Source organism: Moschus berezovskii, chromosome 3, assembly GCF_049115385.1.
Source record: "Moschus berezovskii isolate FMDL1 chromosome 3, NW_MosBer_1.0, whole genome shotgun sequence".
NCBI lineage: Eukaryota > Metazoa > Chordata > Mammalia > Artiodactyla > Moschidae > Moschus > Moschus berezovskii.
This window is the reverse complement of record NC_142462.1, coordinates 38819868-38838308: the sequence shown is the minus strand read 5'-3', so window position 1 is coordinate 38838308 and position 18441 is coordinate 38819868. Positions and strand designations below refer to the sequence as shown.

The 18441-nt window shown below is 38.8% G+C and overlaps 1 protein-coding gene across 3 annotated transcripts in view; it reads right to left on the bottom strand.

Moving 5' to 3' along the window:
• KLHL7 (kelch like family member 7) overlaps nt 1–18441 on the bottom strand; it is a 55475-nt gene that overhangs the window by 6991 nt on the left and 30043 nt on the right. For all 3 annotated transcript variants that reach the window (XM_055420571.2, XM_055420573.2, XM_088833696.1), the window contains exons 8-9: nt 3139–3379; nt 710–911 (exon numbers count right to left, since the gene is read on the bottom strand). In XM_055420571.2, coding sequence (XP_055276546.1) covers nt 710–911; nt 3139–3379 — 443 coding nt within the window. The remainder of the gene's footprint in view (nt 1–709; nt 912–3138; nt 3380–18441) is intronic.

Here is an 18441-nt window from a genome sequence, read left to right as displayed (position 1 = left end):
TTTCCCCTCTCTATACTTCCTGATATCTCAAAATAAAAAAGAGGCATTTTGAATCTGATGAATCAGTCATATTTGCTCATCCTCAGGCATTTATTTATTGCACAAGCAGGGAAGAAAGAGAGGGGCTCCCACAAGATACAAGGTCAAGCCATTTCTTAAGGTGTAGAGGAAGGGTCCAACCCATATACATGCCCCTGTACCTAGCACATTCTAAAGTGTATGTATTAATACACTCTTATGTGGTGTTGGAGAAGACTCTTGAGAGTCCCTTATACTGCAAGGAGATCCAACCAGTCCATTCTAAAGGAGATCAATCCTGGATGTTCATTGGAGGGACTGATGCTAAAGCTGAAACTCCAATACTTTGGCCACCTCATGAGACGAGTTGACTCACTGGAAAGGACTCTGATGCTGGGAAAGGTTGGGGGCGGGAGGAGAAGGGGACGACGGAGAATGAGATGGCTGGATGGCATCACCGACTCTGTGGACATGAGTTTGAGTGTACTCCGGGAGTTGGTGATGGACAGGGAGGCCTGGCGTGCTGTGATTCATGGGGTCGCGGAGAGTCGGACACGACTGAGCGACTGAACTGAACTGATAAGAACAAAATCCTTCTGTTGGGTTCCTTCTGCCTTTTAAGATTTTCTTCCTTGGAGCTTAAAGAATACAGTTAATAGTGAAGTAAGATTTTTAAATTGATGATACATACGTTTCTGTGGCAGGATCATAGACTTCACAGGAATTCAAGACTCGCCCAGAAACGTTGTTCCCTAAACTTCCACCACAAACATAGATCAGGCCGTTGGCTTCCACCATCCCATGGCTGCAGCGCTGAGTCAGCATGCTGGGCTTTGTGTGCCAGCTCTCAGTTCTCGTATCATAGCACTCAAATAAATACAGAGCTGAGTTTCCTGTAAAAGAAAAGGACCCCATCTAGATTAGCTTAGTGTGTGTGTGGGGGTGTGTGGTGGTGGGGGGAGCTTGGAGTGAGCTGACTGAGGAGCTGAATCATTAATTCCTAGAGGAAAGATTTGAGGGATGTAGAGTCTTCTATTCTCAAACAACAACAGCAGTCAAACATAGAAATAGTTTTAAGAAAAAGCTATCCTTCTTTATATAGAACTTGGAAAATATTCAAAAAAGGATCTGTCGGAGATTCTTGGTAATTGGTAATTACCAATTGGTAATTGGTTAATTGGTAATTAAACTTTCAGAAAAGAAACTGGTTTGATTTCAAAATTTTTTCAAATTAAGTAAGAAATGCCCAGTTATGCATGATAGGAATTAACTAAACCTCAAATGTTTCTATAGAGGAGAAAAACAGCTGTTTACAGATGGCAAATCCATACCTTAAATTATAAAACTACTATTTGAAGAGTATCCTAAGGATTATCATTTGATGTTCTAGAATAGCCACTGCATCATTAACAAAACTATTCTTCCTCACTTATCAGCTGTGTAGAGAATATTGTTATATAAGTCAGCTCTGAAATCATGCCAGTCCATTCTTAAGTATACACTCAGCATTGTTTTATGTTTCTGGTGTTCTTTGATTATACATTTTAATGGTAAAACACACTCATCCTGTTTTACGACTTCTGTACATTACAGGAGCTCAGTAAAGAGGTGTTTTTTTTTTTTTTTAGAAATGATACTCTTAAAGGTCAAGTGTGTTTTTCTTCCCCAAGAAAAAAAGAAGTTAGAACTTAATGAAATTATTGCTCATCTCCAAGTTTTCTCAACTTTTCTAATGTTTAAAAACAATAGCACCCTGTAATTCTCTTATCAAAACCAAAGCCTACAAAGAGCAAAGATCAAAGAATACCAAATGGAAGAAGTAATATCATGACTAACAATAACATCTTTTTAACTTTTTAAACATTTCCAATCTAGTAGATTCAGTCAGTTGACACAAGGGAAATACACAGTATATAGTAGATACAAAAAAAGTTACTATTTAAGTTAAAAACTAAGTAAATGATAAAGAAATGAAGTTATCTACTATACTTTCTACAAAAAGGATATCTATAAAACACTTCCTACTATATTTAGGATTTATTGTTATTTCAAATATGCTGTATTAGACATTCTGTGAAGAATGCTTTTAAAGAGGGGAAAGGTCACCTCCTAAAGTCACATTTAGAAAATATAACCTTTCTTGTATTCATTTTACAAACATCTGGGGGTGGGGAGTAAAAAATAAATATGCTGATCAAAAGTAAAACATTCTTTGGGCTAGTATAAAAATCATGAAAGAAAACAAAAAGACTAACATTGAAATTCCATATCTTATAGTTACTTGATCTTCCTAGTTTTCTTTATAAGCCCATTATTTAGTTAAAGAAATTATTTGAAAAGATGAAAGCATATAAAAGCTAATATGCATCTAGTCTGCATGTAGAATATTCATTTATAAAATTTTTTCATTTAGAAAAGGAACATTAGTAGACACTAACAAATTATCAATGAGAATGGTTTTTATACCCATACCCACACCTTGTTCTGCTCAAAAAGCCCAAGATACCATTACCAGTCATTACATTAAAAAGTGAAAGCATGAAGCAAATGAAAAAGATTCGTCTTACCTTTTTTTGATACAAAAAAAGCAAAGATAATAGATTTTAAAAGCTTGACTATAATAAAGAGATCTTAAAGGGTCTACAAGTAAGCCAAACTCTGAAATCTTTAAAGCAAATAATATGTATGCATATGTACATTCGTGCTAAGTCACTTCAGTCATGTCCAACTCTGTGACCCTATGCACTGTAGCCCACCAGGCTCCTCTGTCCATGGGATTCTCCAGGCAAGAATACTGGAGCGGGTTGCCATTCCCTTCTCCAAGATTAGGTATATAAAATAACTAATCCACATGGCACCAATGAAGTTCAAACCCAAATGACATCAATGAAAGCTTTATCATGACAGAAATTGGATAATTAATTTAAGATGAAACTCTCTTAATGATTTATATAGACTAAGGTAAACCTTCAGGAAATGTGCTCTAAAATATGACAGCTATGTATTTAAATTATGTCAAAAAGTATCTGGACAAATAATACCAACTCTTTATTTAGATATAAAAGCCTATATATACACTTGGCTTTAAAGCACAAATACAAATACTAAATAAGTCCTTACCAACTTCGGAACCTCCGGATGTATAAATTTTGCCTTCTGCAGCACACGCAGCAAGGCTGTCTCGAGGTGTTGGAGGGCCCAGTTTGGAATACCAGCTATCCTTAACGACATTATAACAGTCCATTCGCTTTATAGGGAAAAGCTGGGAGCCACCCAAAATGTAAACTACATTGTCCCAAAACACGCATGCTGCATCTCTTCGTTTTTCAAAGGGGCAGCGGATGTCTGTCCAGCTATAATCCTGTAATAGGAAAGGACAGGAAGCTTTCAATGACGGAAAAAATATAATTGAAAAGGAGGAAGCAAAGATACAGTTGAGAACATACAAAACATAAGAATGTGTTAGTTTATCAGTATATATAAGAATGTTGGGCTTGCAACTGTTATCTAATTTTGTGTGATTTCTTCTTCAGAATGTTGGTTAATTGTGGCAGAAGGCAAGAGGAAGACAGAGATGGCTTTGGGTATTTTCTGGCTCTAAAATAAACTATAATACATTTGCATTCATCACCACCACCCAGTCTTCTATTCCTTCTGTTACTGAGAATAATAACACAAGAAAATTCTAAAATAAGTAGTTTTGTTAAAGAAAGACTTTTTTAAAAAAGAAATATGTGCATCCCTTCCTTGCCAGATGTATAGTGATGTAAAGAATTAATGGATAATTTGAAGCTTAACTGCCATTATCCTACTGATGTCTAAAGACAGAAGGCATTTTGTAGACTTCTGAGAGAGATTTTTTGTAAATACTCAGTTGAGTCAGTATAGTCAGCCAGACTCTTAAAGCTGTGATATTTGTGATATACTTGGATAATCTGAGTAATCTGGAATCTCAAACTTTTCCTTCTCAATGAGAAGAAATGAGCGCCTATCAGCACTTCACAAAAAAGGCTGCTCACAGCACCACCACTTTTTGTTTGAAGCCCATGCCCATCTTCTATGAAAATATGTGGGGGAATGCTTCCAAAGTTACAGCTTATTGGATCCTCCCCCTTTTAAAGCAAGGAAGCTACAGTGTTCTGGCTGGTTTCTGAAAATGGCTGAAAATAATTAGGGTAAGACCGAAATCCAGACAATCCCCATTCTTATCAAGCTAAGCACTGTATGTGATTGATTAATGCTGAGTTCCCTTTGGGAAAATCTGACCGATATCTATCATGCTAGCTTATCAAAGCATCATAGGACATAAGAAATGATCTCTTCAGGAAAAAGAGCACCTGATGTAGAGTATCTTGACTCCCAGGATTGATAAACATTCTGCTTCTTAGGTGACCAGAGAAACAGAGACTTAATCCCTTTTTTATTCTCAAAGTAGGGTCTATTGAGTCCCTGTGGGCTACTCAGTGGTATGTGGTATGTTTATTGGTAGGCACACAAAACTATAGGGTAAACATTTTCCTGAAATTTCAGTTTTACTCAATAGATTTGAAAAACTGAGGAAGAATATTTTAGAAATTTGTTTCCTTAGGGAAACTGCATAGTACAGAATGGAAAAAGTAAGCAATAGAGTATTCTACAGGGAACAATATCTCAAAAGCAAACAAAGTTAATCTCTTACATATTATGCAAATTACTCATAATTCCTACATGACCAGGTTGAATAGCAGAGAAATACAATTTTATTAATGATACGTTATATTTAGTGAACCTCACGTCTTGCCACTCTTACACCCAATTTATTTGATTTTAGAAAGTAATATGCAAACGATTCCAAAGATATCTTTAAGAACATGTTTCCAAGCTCTTCCGTGATTTCAGGATGAGAAAGTTGGTCAGACATTCTTTGAAATGGTGTCTAACACCTGCTACTCTTCAAAATAAAAAGAGCTACCCATACAGAGGGCTTCCCTGGTGGCTCAGAGGTTAGAGTGTCTGCCTCCAATGCGGGAGACCCGGGATCGATCCCTGGGTCGGGAAGATCCCCTGGAGAAGGAAACGGTAACCCACTCCAGTATTCTTGCCTGGAGAATCCCATGGATGGAGAAGCCTGGTAGGCTACAGTCCACGGGGTCGCAAAGAGTCGGACACGACTGAGTGATGGAACGGAACCCATACAGATGCTGGAACTAAGAAAACAAAAATGCTACTTCTTTAAGCTCAATGAACTTACATAGACACTAGGACATGAGGTTCAGAAGAGTGAAGTAATTTGAAAGAGCTTGGTAACAATAATTCTCACTTTCCAGCACTACTCAAGGACCTAAGTAGGGAATGGATGATCATTAAGTCATACAGGGCTAGGTTATGCTTCATACTCAAGAATTAAACTGTGCTCTCAGAACTCTTAAGTCCAAGGGAACTGATTAGCTAGTGTGTATGCAGTGTGTGTGAGACACAGGAATAGGCACATGCTTCTATCTACTTGCAATCTGGGCTCTGATTTCTCCAGAAGTCCTCAAAGTTTTTAAATCTTTTCTGACTCTTCCACTATACATGTTAAACACCATGCTTGATAAATATTAGCCATATATAATATTCTGCCTAATAGTTCATCTTCTAGGCAGATAAGTGAAATGATCTTTGTAAGAATTTCTACCTAGAATGAAAAATGGGACTTCATTTCACATAAACAGTAATGTTTTATACTTGGGCTTATTACATGTATCTGTCAGGTGTTAAATGCACCTGTATCATCTGGCTTAGATTGTATGCATGGGAGTTTATGGTATTTTTTCCTGTGTGTGTGTATATAGGCCAACCTCCCTTGGAAATATACCCAATTCCTTCAATCTACGCTTCATCCAAAATAGAGAATATGATTTTATGTCTGCCCTTTAATAACTTATACTATATAAGTTATATACTGTCTAGGAGATGTGCGTAGTTGAAGAAGCAAGCAGAGAGGGGAAAACAACAGATGGGAAATCAGGCCTGTCAGCTTAGTGGATATGAGTGCCAGGTCTTATTCCAGTGACGGGACCACTCCCAATCCTGTAGGTGGAGAAAGAATTACTTATGGCTCTCTGCACACATGGACTATGGGCAAGGTAAAAGCACATGAAGCTTTCATGTTAGCAACAGATGGATGAATAGCACTAGAGTCACACTGTATATGTGTAAGCAGGAAATTGTTACCCTAAAAATATAATTTAATTCAGTTAAGTTTTATTATCCATTCTAGGCAATGTTGGCTTAAACTCAACATTCAAAAAACTAAGATCATGGCATCCGGTCCCATCACTTCATGTCAAACAGATGGGGAAACAATGGAAACAGTGACAGACTTTATTTTGGGGGGCTCCAAAATCACTGCAGATGGTGACTGCAGCCATGAAATTAAAAGACGCTTGCTCCTTGGAAGAAAATTTATGACCAATCTAGATAGCATATTCAAAAGCAGAGACATTAATTTGATGACAAAGATCTGTCTAGTCAAAGCTATGGTTTTCCAGTAGTCATGTATGGATGTGAGAGTTGGACTGTAAAGAAAGCTGAGCACCAAAGAATTGATGCCTTTGAACTGTGGTGTTGGAGAAGACTCTTGAAGAGTCCCTTGAACTGCAAGGAGATCCAACCAGTCCATCCTAAAGGAAATCAGTCCTGAATATTCATGGGAAGGACTGATGCTGAAGCTGAAACTCCAATACTTTGGCCACCTGATGCAAATAACTGACTCATTGGAAAAGACCCTGATGCTGGGAAAGATTGAAGGCAGGAGGAGAAGGGGACGACGGAGGATGAGATGGTTGGATGGCATCACCGACTCAATGGACACAAGTTTGAGCAAGCTCCGGGAGTTGGTGATGGACAGGGAAGCCTGGCGTGCTGCAGTCCATGGCGTTGTAAAGAGTTGGACACGACTGAGTGACTGAACTGAACTAGGCAAGGTTCTATGCTTAGCTGCTGAGAAGATATGAAAATGAGAAAACTGGAAAGTCTAGAAAAAACACAGGTAGAAGGATTTAAGTTTTGACAAATTGCCTATGCATGCATCCCCAAATACTACAGAGACACATCCAAGTATACAGTCCTATCTTTCCTGGTCCCAGTCAACCTTTCTTGCCTCTGCTGTGATACATCACATTCTAGACTTTTTTCAGGATCAAGACTTTTTTTTTGCAAGCTTGTCTGATTTCCTTTTTCTGAATTCCTACCACACTGAAGTCTGGAGTTGACGACAGAGCACTTCATTACATCTTGTGTGATTTTTCAGCTGTAGGACACTGCTACAGGAAGTGAAAAGCTTCCAGAGTTGATAGGATGTAGTATTTTTCTTCAAATGCCTTAAGGCAAAAATATCAGCCTGATATTTTCCTTAAGAGAAAAGACTGATTTTATATAATCTGCATTCTGAAAACACATGAATCCGCAAATAACAGAAACACTACACATGTAAATTTTAATAAGATAACCAAAATGCAGTATGAAAAAAACTTTTTAAAAATAATGACTTGGGAACTTTATTTTGTATCATTTTGAGAGAAAATCAAGCAAAACTAGGGGAGAAAGGAGGTTTATGCCAGATGCCACAGCATTCCTAGACATAGTTTCATGAAAAGTACACCTATATCTAAATTCCTTTTTTAAAGGAAAAAGTTAGAATCCATTCAGTTAATATTTTGTATGCTTTGCTTTTTATGAAAAAATTTAACAATTAAGATATATTCATACTAAGGATTAAATATATTCTTTTCTTTCTCTTTCTATCTAAACTCTATCAGTAAGTTTCCCTCAAACTTCCATGAAGCTTGCTGGACAAATCCACCCCAGAGGGATCTCTTCTTTTCAGACCACCACTGCTGTCATTATCTATTTCCTACTGAGAGAGTTAATTCTGAGGTAGATTGATAAGGAGTCTGGGGCCCTCCTTATACAAATGTTTTATTTTTCTACATTCCTTCACCTTAATCACATAAGATGGTTTTTTTCTTAATACCTGAGTTGTTATGGCAACAATCTGTTTTGCCTAAGACCAACTTTATTCAAGCCCAGAACTAATGATTACACAACAAAACAACTCATCTTGCTCAACGGTATGTTTTTCCTTAAGCTCTGTACTAATGATTATATTCTTTGGAACTCTGCATTCAAATGGGTCTATCTTTCCTTTTCTCCTTTGCCTTTCACTTCTCTTCTTTTCACAGCTATTTGTAAGGCCTCCTCCGACAAACATTTTGCCTTTTTGCATTTCTTTTTCTTGGGGATGGTCTTGATCCTCACCTCCTGTACAATGTCCGTCCATAGTTCTTCAGGCACTCTGTCTATCAGATCTAATCCCTTGAATCTATTTCTCACTTCCACTGTATAATCATAAGGGATTTGATTTAGGTCATACCTGAATGGTCTAGTGGTTTTCCCTACTTTCTTCAACTTTAGTCTGAATTCGGTAATAAGGACCTCATGATCTGAGCCACAGTCAGCTCCCAGTTTTGTTTTTGCTGACTGTATAGAGCTTCTCCATCTTTGGCTGCAAAAAATATAATCAATCTGCTTTCGGTATTGACCATCTGGTGATGTCCATGTGTAGAATCTTCTCTTATGTTGTTGGAAGAGGGTGGTTGCAAACTATTAGCCTTTGTCCTGCTTTATTTTGTACTCCAAGGTCAAATTATAGCAAGAATAGAAAGGAGAGATAAGAAAGCCTTCCTGAGTGATCAGTGCGAAGAAATAAGGAAAACAATAGAATGGGGAAGACTAGAGATCAAAATTAGAGATACCAAGGGAATATCTCATGCAAAGATGAGCACAATAAAGGACAGAAATGGTATGGACCTAACAGAAACAAAAGATACTAAGAAGAGGTGGCAAGAATACACAGAAGAACTATATAAAAAAGATCTTCACGACTCAAATAATCACGATGGTGTGATTACTCACCTAGAGCCAGACATCCTGGGATGTGAAGTTAACTGGGCATTAGGAAGCATCACTATGAACAAAGTTAGTGGAGGTGATGGAATTCTAGTTGAGCTATTTCAAATCCTTAAAAATGATGCCGTGAAAGTGTTGCACTCAATATGCCAGCAAATTTGGAAAACTCAGCAGTGGCCACAGCACTGGAAAAGGTCAGTCTTCATTCCAATGCCAAAGAATGCTCAAACTACCACACCATTGCACTCATCTCACAGGCTAGCAAAGTCATGCTCAAAATCCTCCAAGCCACGCTTCAACAGTATGTGAACTGTGAATTCCAGATGTTCAAGCTGGATTTAGAAAAGGCAGAGGAACCAGAGATCAATTGCCAACATTCATTGGATCACTGAAAAAGCAAGAGAGTTCCAGAGAAACATCTACTTCTGCTTTTGTTGAGTATGCCAAAGCCTTTGACTGTGTGGATCACAACAAACTGGAAAATTCTTCAAGAGATGGGAATACCAGACCACCTGACCTGCCTATTGAGAAACCTGTATGCAGGTCAGGAAGCAACAGTTAGAACTGGACTTGGAACAGACTGGTTCCAAATCGGGAAAGGAGTATGTCAAGGCTGTATATTGTCACCCTGCTTATTTAACTTATATGCAGGGTAAATTATGAGAAACGCTGGGCTGGATAAAGCACAAACTGGAATCAAGACGGCTGGAAGAAATATCCATAACCTCAGATATGCAGATGACACCACCCTTATGGCAGAAAGCAAAGAAGAGCTAAAGAGCCTCTTGATGAAAGTGAAAGAGGAGAGTGAAAAAGTTGGCTTAAAGCTCAACATTCAGAAAACTAAGATCATGGCCTCTGGTCCCATTACTTCATGGCAAATAGATGGGGAAACAACGGAAACAGTGACAGAGTTTATTTTGGGAGACTCCAAAATCACTGCAGATGGTGACTGCAGCCATGAAATTAAAAGACGCTTGCTCCCTGGAAGGAAAGCTATGACCAACCTTGACAGCATATTATAAAGCAGAGATATTACTTTGCCAACAAAGGTCCATCTAGTCAAAGCTATGCTTTTTCCAGTAGTCACGTATGGATGTGAAAGTTGGACTATAAAGAAAGCTGAGTGCTGAAGAATTGATGCTTTGAACTGTGGTGCTGGAGAAGACTCCTGAGAGTCCCTTGGACTGCAAGGTGATCCAGCCAGTCCATCCTAAAGGAAATCCATCCTGAAAATTCATTGGAAGGACTGATGTTGAAGCTGAAACTCCAATACTTTGGCCACCTGATATGAAGAATTGACTCATTGGATAAGACTCTGATGCTGGGAAAGATCGAAGGCAGAAGGGGACGACAGAGGATGAGATGGTTGGATGGCATCACCGATTCAATGGACATGAGTTTGAGTAAGTTCTGGGAGTCAGTGATGGACAGGGAGGCCTGGCATGCTGCAGTCCATGGGGTTGCAAAGAGTGGGACACTGAGCTGAACTGAGATGAATGATTACATAACAACAATGTATCTTGCTCGAGGACAGTTTCTCCTTACCAGGAACCCTCTGACTAATGTTATTTTAAGACTTATGTTGTGGGAGTGGGCCTGGTAAGACCTTTCTATTGTTAGCAAAGAGTTGAACTAGTATATAAGGTCTTGATAAGACTGAGTGGGGCACTCTCTGCATCCTTCTGATGTCTGTATCAGAAGCTTTCTCTATCCTTTTTTCACTGGAATAAAACTCTACTACACAAAAGCTCTGAGTGATCAAGCCTTGTCTTTGGACCAGAAGCTAAATTCCCTTCTTCAGAGATCACAAATCCGACACGGTTCAAGGTAAGCTATCAGTATCATGACTTTTAACTGGTTACATTCAGTGGCTGCTTCGCTGGCCTCAGCCTCCGTCTTCTCTACCTGCTTCAAGGTTGTGTACACCTCATACACTGAGTTGGAGGGACAGGACTGTTTGATATATATCCTTCACAATCCCCGCTGCTGCCCAACCCCAAAATTTCAAATTCTGGTTAAACTGCACTTTACAACCAGCTGACTGTACAATCTGCTGTCATTTATAACAGCTGAAGTTAATTATCTCTTATACTGACTACCAATTTTCAAAGAAAATCATCACAAGAAACCTACCTGAGCACGATTTAATACTTCTAGAATAATAGTTCTTACTGTGCCTTGGGATTATCATATGAACAATTACCAAAGGTAGCCAATAGTAATTTCCAAGTGACATGATATAGTAAAAATAGTGATAATTTCTTTCACTCCTGGTTGGTTTTCTTCAGTCTTACTCTTGGCCCCCTAGCATTGCATTTATGTACCCCCTACCCTCTAGCTAATTCCAGGATGACTAGAATCCTTCAAAACACCACATAGATTTATCTTTCCTAGTCTCCTTATCCTTTCCCACCTAGGGCCCTCAATCAAATGCCTACAACTTTGTTTCTGTCTTCTCTCAGTCTTTTAAGGGGACTCCTCTGTTAAGTGGTAATAATTATAGCTGACTGTGGCTTATGAGAGTGACTCTGTCATCCCTCCCACGGTGAGTCCTATTTTCACCAAGGTTCCTTGCAGACACAGTGATTAAACACAAAAGGAACTGATCCCTGAAGCAGGGAACTTCAGGTACCACACCTATGTGGGGTACAAGGGCTGTGAGGCTGACTTTAGAACAAAACTACAAAGTGTGTTATGGAGATGCTTGATAAGGAAAAAAAAAAGAGGCTACCAATATTCCTATTTTGGAAAACATTCTAGGAAGGCACTCTACTGAGAATTCACCTCAGAATGTGTTCCAATCTCTTCTATCTGAACTTGAGGACCACCAAACTGCCTGCAAACAATCAGGTGTGAGAAATACCTAATGTGCATAAGCTGCAAAGAACACTGGTTTTACCACTGTTACCTATTATACTGACAACTAAGAATGTTTAAAGGACACCCATGTTGACCCATACTTGTATTCCAGCAATGTCAGTCCCTGAGGATACAGCTATGGGGCCAACCCAATTAGGATTACTGCTGTCCTTTGTGGAGATTCTATTCTGACAGATGCTCCTGATCATTTCAGCAGCACTCACTCTTGGACTTCAGTACATTACTTATACAACACTCTGCTGGTGACAAACACCACTGATGCACTCTTACAAAAACTTCTCTAATTTTTTAATGTAATAACATTTTCCTATAAGGTTTACACTTCTTTTACGCACAAGTCTTTTAAAATCACATGCAACATATAATCGCCAAGTTCCACCTTGATGATAGTGTAGGACTGTCTCCGTACACACTGGGCCAGACGCTAAGCTCAGTGATGAGTCTACTTCAGAGTTGTGAGCAGGAAAAGGTACTTAGAGGAAATTCTCTGGTGGTCCAGTGTTAGGACTCCGTTCTCTCATTGCCAAGGGTCCTGGTAGGGGAACTAAAAGTCCCACAAGCTGTGTGGTGAAGCCAAAAGAAAAAGATACTCAGCATAAACCTTTTGAATCTGATGGATGGTTCTGTAAAACATGGCACCATTGGTTTTCTGCCTTTGCAACTAGGACTGGTCCCCAAAGTGTTGTTCTTACTCCTTGTCTGGTTTTAGCAGGGTATATGCAGAAACCCTTTTCCTCTGAGGCATAGTCTCCTATTTCTCCACCATGTGAAAGTGGTGAGCCAAGACCCCTACAAAGTTTTAAGCCCTCAAAGCTTATCATTTCACTGACAGGAATAGTCCAAATAATCTGGTCAATTAAGTCAACTTTTATTTTGGCATCAGTATTATAAAACATTCCCATGCTACAATTTGAGAATACAAATTCTGAGAACAGAGCACTGGATTCAGACAAATAACTCTTCAGTAATCATTAAACACTTGATAAATATCAACAGGGACAGTGGGGAAGGGGAGACTCCGCAGAATTCATTAAAGGACCACGATAAGAACAGTATCATTTCAATTCAATATAGCAACCCAAGATTTCTACTACTTTATCTACTTATCTACTAGAAAAAATATTAATATTTTTTATCTTTCAATCAGCAATTAATATAAATACTTGCTGCTTCTCATGAGTGATATCCAAGGAATATCTAAAGACAACACTTTATAGATACTGCTTAATTCTAGATAATTCAATTAAGTAGTACTGCTTAAATAAATTCAGTGAAAATAATCATTTGGGACAGGTATAGGACACATATCAATGAGTTCCATTAATGAAGTGAATAGTGAAGTCACAGAGTCGTGTCCGACTCTTTGTGACCCCATAGACTGTAGCCTACCAGGCTTCTCTGTCCATGGGATTTTCCAGGCAAGAGTACTGGAGTGGGTTGCCATTTCCTTCTCCAACCATTAATGATAGTTAAAACCATTTTAACATCTCTGAAAATATTAAATTCAAGAATTTTAAAACAATTCCTATACAGTATTTATTATTAAGCAGTCTACTTGAAATGGAAAATGAAATAATGTTCACTTTGGAGATTCAAGGTAAATAATAACTTATAGAGAAATCAGCCTCCCGACTTTTAATATTAGAAATAATAAAGACAATCAACTTATATTAAAATATTAAATAAGAGTAAATGGTGAAATTTTTTAAGATGTAGTTTTAGCAAAAAGAAAGGAGAGGGTGGAACTTCCAACAGAAATATTTAATAACAACTATAATGGGGTGCTAATAGTATTAACATTAGCAAATGAGTAATAATTGATGGAATAAGAATGTTTTTATTGGTAGTTATATCCTCAATTATTTAAATTTCTCCACTGTAAGTCTAAGAACTTGTGATTGAGTATTCAGAAGAGCACCAAGTATGTGCCATTTATAAGAGCAAAGCAAGACATCAAATGAGATTTCTGAAGTTACAGTCTCATTTCCAGGCTCGTGCAGCACACTCATCTTTTTTCAACTGTTCAATAAAAAAAAAAAAAAAAATCAAGGAAATTGTTACAACTACAGGCCAGAAACAAGTGCTAGTAGTCATTCCATATTTGCCTTCCTCTAAAAGCAGTGCTGTCTCCCTTCTCCTGTACCTCTGTACATCAAAACAGACATCTACTAGAAGATAAAGTATTTACCAAAACATACTTTAATTGCATTTTTAACTGTCAAAATCAACACCAAAGTTAGGAGGGGTGTAACTATCATCAACACCTGAAAGCTGTGGTTCATAGAATTATAATTTAAGCTCCTATGACTTCAGATTTTCCTTGGGGGAAAAAAATAACTGATAAGTTTCCTGCTCCTGACTCAGAAGGATCCTGAAAAATTAAAAAAAACAATGAAATTAAAATGACTGAAATGTCAACAGTCTTAACATTACCTAGTATGAAATAGATGTATAGGTGTATCAACCTGTTAAGCACACTGACATTGTGCTTATTGCATTGTGTTGCACAGGCCATCAAGCCTTATGGTACCTGCCATTCACTCAGTCTTCTACTAAGGAAGAAAACTAGATGTCTTCAGCTTAAAAAAAAAAAAGAATCAGCCTATATTCTGACCGTAGATAGATATATGACCCAAAAGCAGGTCACAGGGTCAGTCCAAATATGATGATATTTAACCAACCTAACATGCCACTCCTTCCCTGGAGGTCTTTTTGGTATCTGGCAGCATATATCCTCTGTGGGTTATATGAGTCACCACCCTTATGGCAGAAAGCGAAGAACTAAAGAGCCTCTTGATGAAAGTGAAAGAGGAGAGTGAAAAAGCTGGTTGAAAATTCAACATTCAAAAAACCAAGATCATGGCATCCGGTCCCATCACTTCATGGCAAATAGATGGGGAAACAATGGAAACAGTGACAGACTATTTTGGGGGGCGGCAAAATCACTGTATATGGTGACTGCAGCCATGAAATTAAAAGACCTTGCTCCTTGGAAGAAAAGCTATGACCAACCTAGACAGCATATTGAAAAGCAGAGACATTATTTTGCCGACAAAGATCCAGCTAGTCAAAGCTATGGTTTTTCTAGTAGTCATGTATGGATGTGAGAGTTGGATTATAAAGAAAGCTGAGCACCAAAGAATTGATGCTTTTGAACTGTGGTGTTGGAGAAGACTCTTGAGATTCCCTTGGACTGCAAGGAGATGCAACCAGTCTATTCTAAAGGAAATCAGTCCTGAATATTCATGGGGAGGACTGATGCTGAAGCTGAAACTCCAATACTTTGGCCACCTGATGCAAATAACTGACTCATTGGAAAAGACCCTGATGCTGGGAAAGATTGAAGGTGGGAGGAGAAGGGGATGACAGAGGATGAGATGGTTAGATGGCATCATTGACTCAACGAACATGAGTTTGAGCAGGCTTCAGGAGTTGTCGGACGCCTGTCCACCTGGCGTGCTGCAGTCCATGGGGTTGCAAAGAGTCAGACACAACTGAGCAGCTGAACTGACTAGTGACTCTTGATTGTTGCATTACGGCCAGGTGCAGTCTCCTCACTGGACCAGACTGAAGCAACCACTAAAACTTGGTTTATAGCTTACACTCTGGCTAGTGTGTATTTCTGTTACTATCTACCCAAGATCATTAGATGGAATTTCTTTTCAACTGACAGAGAAGATAAAGTTATTTCATAGTCTGACTGACTTCAAGATCTCTAAACTCTAATTCTTTGCCAATAATCTCAGCTGCAGGAGCCCTGGTCTATCTCACCTTGCCAAAGGTCTCCTATGTGGATGCCTATAACACTGATCAGTTCTCGAAACAGAAATGAATGGAAAATAGAAGGGATCCCACATGTCTTGGGAAGACAAGTGTTTCCCAAAACAAAAGTTATCCTAAAGTATGGTGTTGCTCACAACAGAGTTCCTAGATGTCCACAGGTCTGCAGCAGGGGTTGGCAAACTGCAGGCTAAATCCAACCAACTGACTGTTTCTGTAAATAAAGTTTGACTGGAATGCAGCGATGCCCATTTTTTAATGTATTATTTATGTCTGCTTTCCGGCTACAGCATCAGGTTGAGCAGTTATAGCAAAGAATATGTAGACTATAAAACTGCAAGTGTTTATTATCTCTTTTAGAAAAAGTTAGCCAAGCCCTGATCTACATCATGTTGGTATAACCCCTTGGAAATGAAGGGCAGCTTGTTGCCCCAAGCATCTTCTAACACTTTACAGATGACACATATCCTGTGTTTGGGTGTCCTACATTTACACTCTAACTGGGCAAACCAAAAAGTTGCCAGTTGTGAGCAAAACCTGGAGCAGCTTTCTAAGTGGGACAGGTGACAAAAGTACAGCTCAGCTCCTCAGGCTAGCCTGTGACCCTAGGGCATTGAGTTGCTGCTTATAACTTGAGGCATGTCCCAATATGACCACAGAAAACACCCCTGGGATTCTAGAGCAGGGCCAACCTACTTTAGGCAGGTACCATTTTTTCAGTAAATAGCTCCTGGCTGCCACTAGGGTCTGACAGATAGCAAATGTCTGACACCAAGGGAAACCAGGTGAGCATATTGTTAACCCATTTTGAATAGTGTTACCTGACCTACCACATCACCAATAGCATGGTTTCAATCCATGATCTAGTATTTAGACACAGAACTGGGCTTTTGGAGGTCTCAAAGGCACAGAACATCCAAATGGGATAATCACAACACTTCCTCAGTAGGCCTTCTCCCTCACCCAGGGTTATGTCTTCTTGGAGGTGTTCTCTACACATCAGCTGACAAATTTGAGAGACCTGAGCTTGGTTCATCTGTGACAGTACTAGCCAAAAGTACTAGCTTAAGCATTACAGTCCCTTCAGGAATGGTACTGAGGGATAATACAGAAAAGACATATCCTGATATGGCAGATTTTCAAGCAGTTCCTTTAATTGTTCATTATGTCATTCAGTAGAGGAAGCCTCAGGTCAGTTTTTTTTTATCAACAGTCAGACAGTGACTAATGGCTTACCCAGATGGTTATACCTGAAATAAGCAAAAATGAAAAAAATGCTGACAAGGAGATTTGAGAAAGGATAATGTAGAAGCCCGCCCCACCCCCACCCCTCCCAAAAGGAAACAAATTTGAGTCCCACATGAATTCTTACTGGAGTGCCCACAGCTGCAGCAAAGTCTTAGTAATCATGTGGTTAGGACTGTGTCTGCGTCTTTCCTCCCCAGTGTGATGTTTGCTCAATGGGCTTATGAGTGACTACAGTGCAGTGATAGATGCATGCATGATCTACATAAGTCAGTGGCTACAGAAGTTAATGAACCTTTATGAGAATGAATACATGTATATGTATGGCTGAATCCCTCTGCTGTTCACCTGAAAATGTCACAACATTGTTATGTTAATCGGCTATACTCCAATATAAAATAAAAAGTTAAAAACAACAACAACATAAACAGCTAACGGCCCTTCCTTACCGGAGGCCTACGTGGCTATCCACTACTGGCTACCAGCCACTTTGTGGGCAATATTGACCGATTCTAAGAAGCTGATTTGTTATCATACCTTGAGGGAACCAGTTAGTTACCTAATGGCATGCTAACTACACTGGAACCGTCCCATTATTGAAGGGACAAAGCTCCGTCCTCATTGGAATTGATATTTATTCTGGATTTGGACTGGTCCATGCTGTCTTTTGCACTCTTGACTACACTACCATATGTGTATCACCACTATCGTATTATATAGAAAGCCTCCAAGGACACAGTTCTCAGAGAGAGTAGTATCCGAAGTATCCTGATGTAAAAAGGATGCTCTGGACTCATCTAGGTATCTATCATCAACAAAAAATGGGCCTATAAGATGCTGAAAGAGATCGTTAAGTGCTGAGATTCAACATCAGTTATGGGTACCATCTTGCAAGGTCAGGTGCTATCTTTTTAGGATTATAGTATGTGTTCTGCTTGGCCAGTATATGTAGCAATAGCAAAATATAGCATTCTCTCTCCAACAGCCAAAAGTCACATGTCTAAGAAATAAGAGGTAGAAATATGAATGGACTTTCTCATAATCTATTTTTAAAAATTGTGTTCCTAGACCTATGACTCAAACTCTGCTGCCCAACTGGCATAATGTAAAACACATTAAAATTAGTAATAATATCTAGATGGTAGGACTAAAGGTAATTCTATCTTTTTCCTCATGATGGTCTAGATTTTTCACATTTTCTAGAAAGACTGTATTATTTTATATTCAAACATAATTACTAAAGGGGAAAAAAAAAACCCATAGCTCCAGGAGCAGATTTTCATTGAAAATGGCACATAAGCAAAGCAAGGAGTTGAGATGAATGCAAGGAGTTCCTAACAAATTAGAAGAAATGCTTTCCCTTTTCTTTGATAATGGTTGCTATGTAGCACTCTAGAGCAGTCACAGAGACATTTGAAATCTGACTAAGCCTCAGTTTCCTTATTTGTAAAATGAGATATAACTATGTATCTCATAAGATCTCTGAAAGAACACCATAAATTATAACATCTCTGAGTCATTACTATCTGTGGTAGCTGCCAGTCTATCTGCTCAGTGCTTTTAGAAACAAAAACAAGAATAAAA